Source organism: Sycon ciliatum, chromosome 6 (genome assembly GCF_964019385.1).
Source record: "Sycon ciliatum chromosome 6, ocSycCili1.1, whole genome shotgun sequence".
Lineage (NCBI taxonomy): Eukaryota > Metazoa > Porifera > Calcarea > Leucosolenida > Sycettidae > Sycon > Sycon ciliatum.
The window spans coordinates 17,527,012-17,529,352 of NC_088648.1; the positions used below are offsets into that span (position 1 = coordinate 17,527,012).

General features: G+C 50.9%; 1 protein-coding gene across 1 annotated transcript; it reads right to left on the minus strand.

Moving 5' to 3' along the window:
• Nucleotides 1-670: 670 nt before the first annotated feature.
• LOC135820093 (uncharacterized) lies at nt 671-1,405 on the minus strand. Its single transcript, XM_065333401.1, has one exon. The coding sequence runs from the start codon at nt 1,403-1,405 to the stop codon at nt 671-673; it is 735 nt and encodes a 244-aa protein (XP_065189473.1).
• Nucleotides 1,406-2,341: the final 936 nt, after the last annotated feature.

Here is a 2,341-nt window from a genome sequence, read left to right on the forward strand (position 1 = left end):
AATCCCCATCTAGTAGGGCGCAGTCACCCAGTTTCGGTGGAAGTGCGCGAGTTCGATTGGGATTCAAGTAGGAAGGGAGCGTGTCAGCTTTCTCGGACCAAGACCATTCGACTCAGCACCCCGAAGACTACAACTGGTGAAATTTTGATTTTTGCCTTAACTTCCCCTTTAAGTATTCACCAGTTTTAATCTCTGAAGTGAAGGACAAACTGATGCTGTTTCGAGGGATATTGTTCGCGCCCTTTCAGGGCTCAGAGCGAGATAACAAGACGGGTAACAATCAAGACATGATCAGCCACGATACCAACACTGCTCATGCACACTAAGCAGAAAAGAAGAAGAAAAAACTGCAAACGAAAACAAAATGAAACAGGATTACTAGCGAGGACTTGAGGGAATTAATACAGGTGACGGTTCGCAATGGTCAAGCACTGTGTACATATAAAGTGGGGAACACAGTCTCAGTGTGCACACACACATACACTACCGCTGGTTAATTCTGGAGAGAGAGAGAGAGAGAGAGAGAGAGAGAGAGAGAGACAAAGAGAGAGAGAGAGAGAGAGAGAGAGAAAGAGAGAGAGAGAGAGAGAGAGAGAAAGAGAGAGAGAGAGAGAGCTTACTCGCGCCCCACAAACACCAACAAATTAAGTACAACACAAAACAATTGCCTTTAGAGAGACGCAGTCAATATAAGAGGAACCAGTCCGGCCAGACAGATGGCCATGAACAGACGGGGAGAATGCGTGCTGGGCGCGGACGACTGGCCCGCAACCGTTGTGTCATTCCCTGTGGACTGTTGTAGAGATGACGGTGCTGGGGTGCGAGTGGCTGGAGGAGGGGTGGTGACTGGGGCAGGTGTAGTGGTTGGAGAAGAAGTTGTGGTCGGAGGACAAGTAGTGGTCAGTTTGTACGGTTGCTGGCGACCTTGGGCATCAGCGTAATTGCATGTAACCAGGTAGGCAAGTGGAAACCGCGTGGGGTTGAAACTATGGCCCGTTGTGTCGGCGGTCATGCACATCTTCGCACCGCAGCCGACTTGGGTTGTGCTGCTCCACACCAGCTGCGTGTAATGGCCGCACACCTTGGCAGGTTTGCACGTGTTCGTGGTGAAGTTGTAGTCGTATTTCTCGTTGTCCCAGCTTGCAACGACGTCGTCGGCATCCGTGTCTAACCCCCATGGCCCACCAACTGTACTGGCAACACTAATGTAGAGGTTCTCCCCGACTGTCCGTCTTGCGAAAGCACTGCCGGCATCGGTCTTTCTATTTCCATTATGGTCGAAGATGCAGCGATTGGTGTACGTCTGCGCCACGCTTGCCAGGGTGGAGCTCCAAGTCAGGTCCACTAGCGGGGTGCAAGGCTTCGGCGAGACATTGGACCTGGCATTGTTGTGAGCAGCCAGCATTGCTACCTCCTGAGCGGATGTGAGCTGGGCCTGTGCTCTCTGCAATCCCGTGCATAGCACCACCAGGACCAGAGTGCACAAAAACAAACGCGACTGCATCTTCTCCAGCACTGATCCTAATTCTCCTCGTCGGTTTAGGTCTCGGTTTAGGTCTCGGTTTAGGTCTCGGCTGTACGTGAGCGACACGGAGTACGTAGCAGTGTATGACGGAACCTGTGGATCAGGAACACTTACAGCACCAAGCAGCGCTGCACGAAAATGTCCTCGGGCTGACCGCGTGCAGAGGTACTAGCCCTAGAAGAGATCCGCAACAGAGATGTCTCACGGAATGGTCCACCAAGCTTCAGACAAAATAATTTTCCTTCTTGCGAGTTTGAGGCTGACAAAATAGCAGCGTGAAGCTAAAAAGAGGTGTCTGAGGCTGTGTTTACATGAGGCGTTTCAACCCGGGTCAGATTTTAACCCGCCACGTACGTGCACAAAATGAATGGCGCGTTTACATGACGCATTGCGCTTGACCCGGGTTGAAATTTCGCCCCAAGAAAATCGTACAAACGTACTTCTGCGCGTATCTCGCGCCAGTTTGAACAGCACTGCACATGCAATTTTCGCGCGAACGGATTCACGTGACCATACAGTGGACTTTTGGCGGCATATCAGTATTTGACCCGGGTCAACTGTCTTCATCAGTTCATGTAATAAACGCTCACCTATTTGTCTATCGTACAGACTTTCAACCCGGGTTGAACTCGACCCAGGTTGAAATTTCTCATGTAAACACAGCCTGAAGGGATTGTTCGCAGAGTCGACTGCTGGCGAAGTGCAGAAGCAAGAGAAGTAAAGAATATCTCATGTAATGAGTACGAGGGTGATACCGGCGAATATCCCGACTACGAAGCAGAAGGGATTGATATGAGGGTACGGTATCACCCGAGC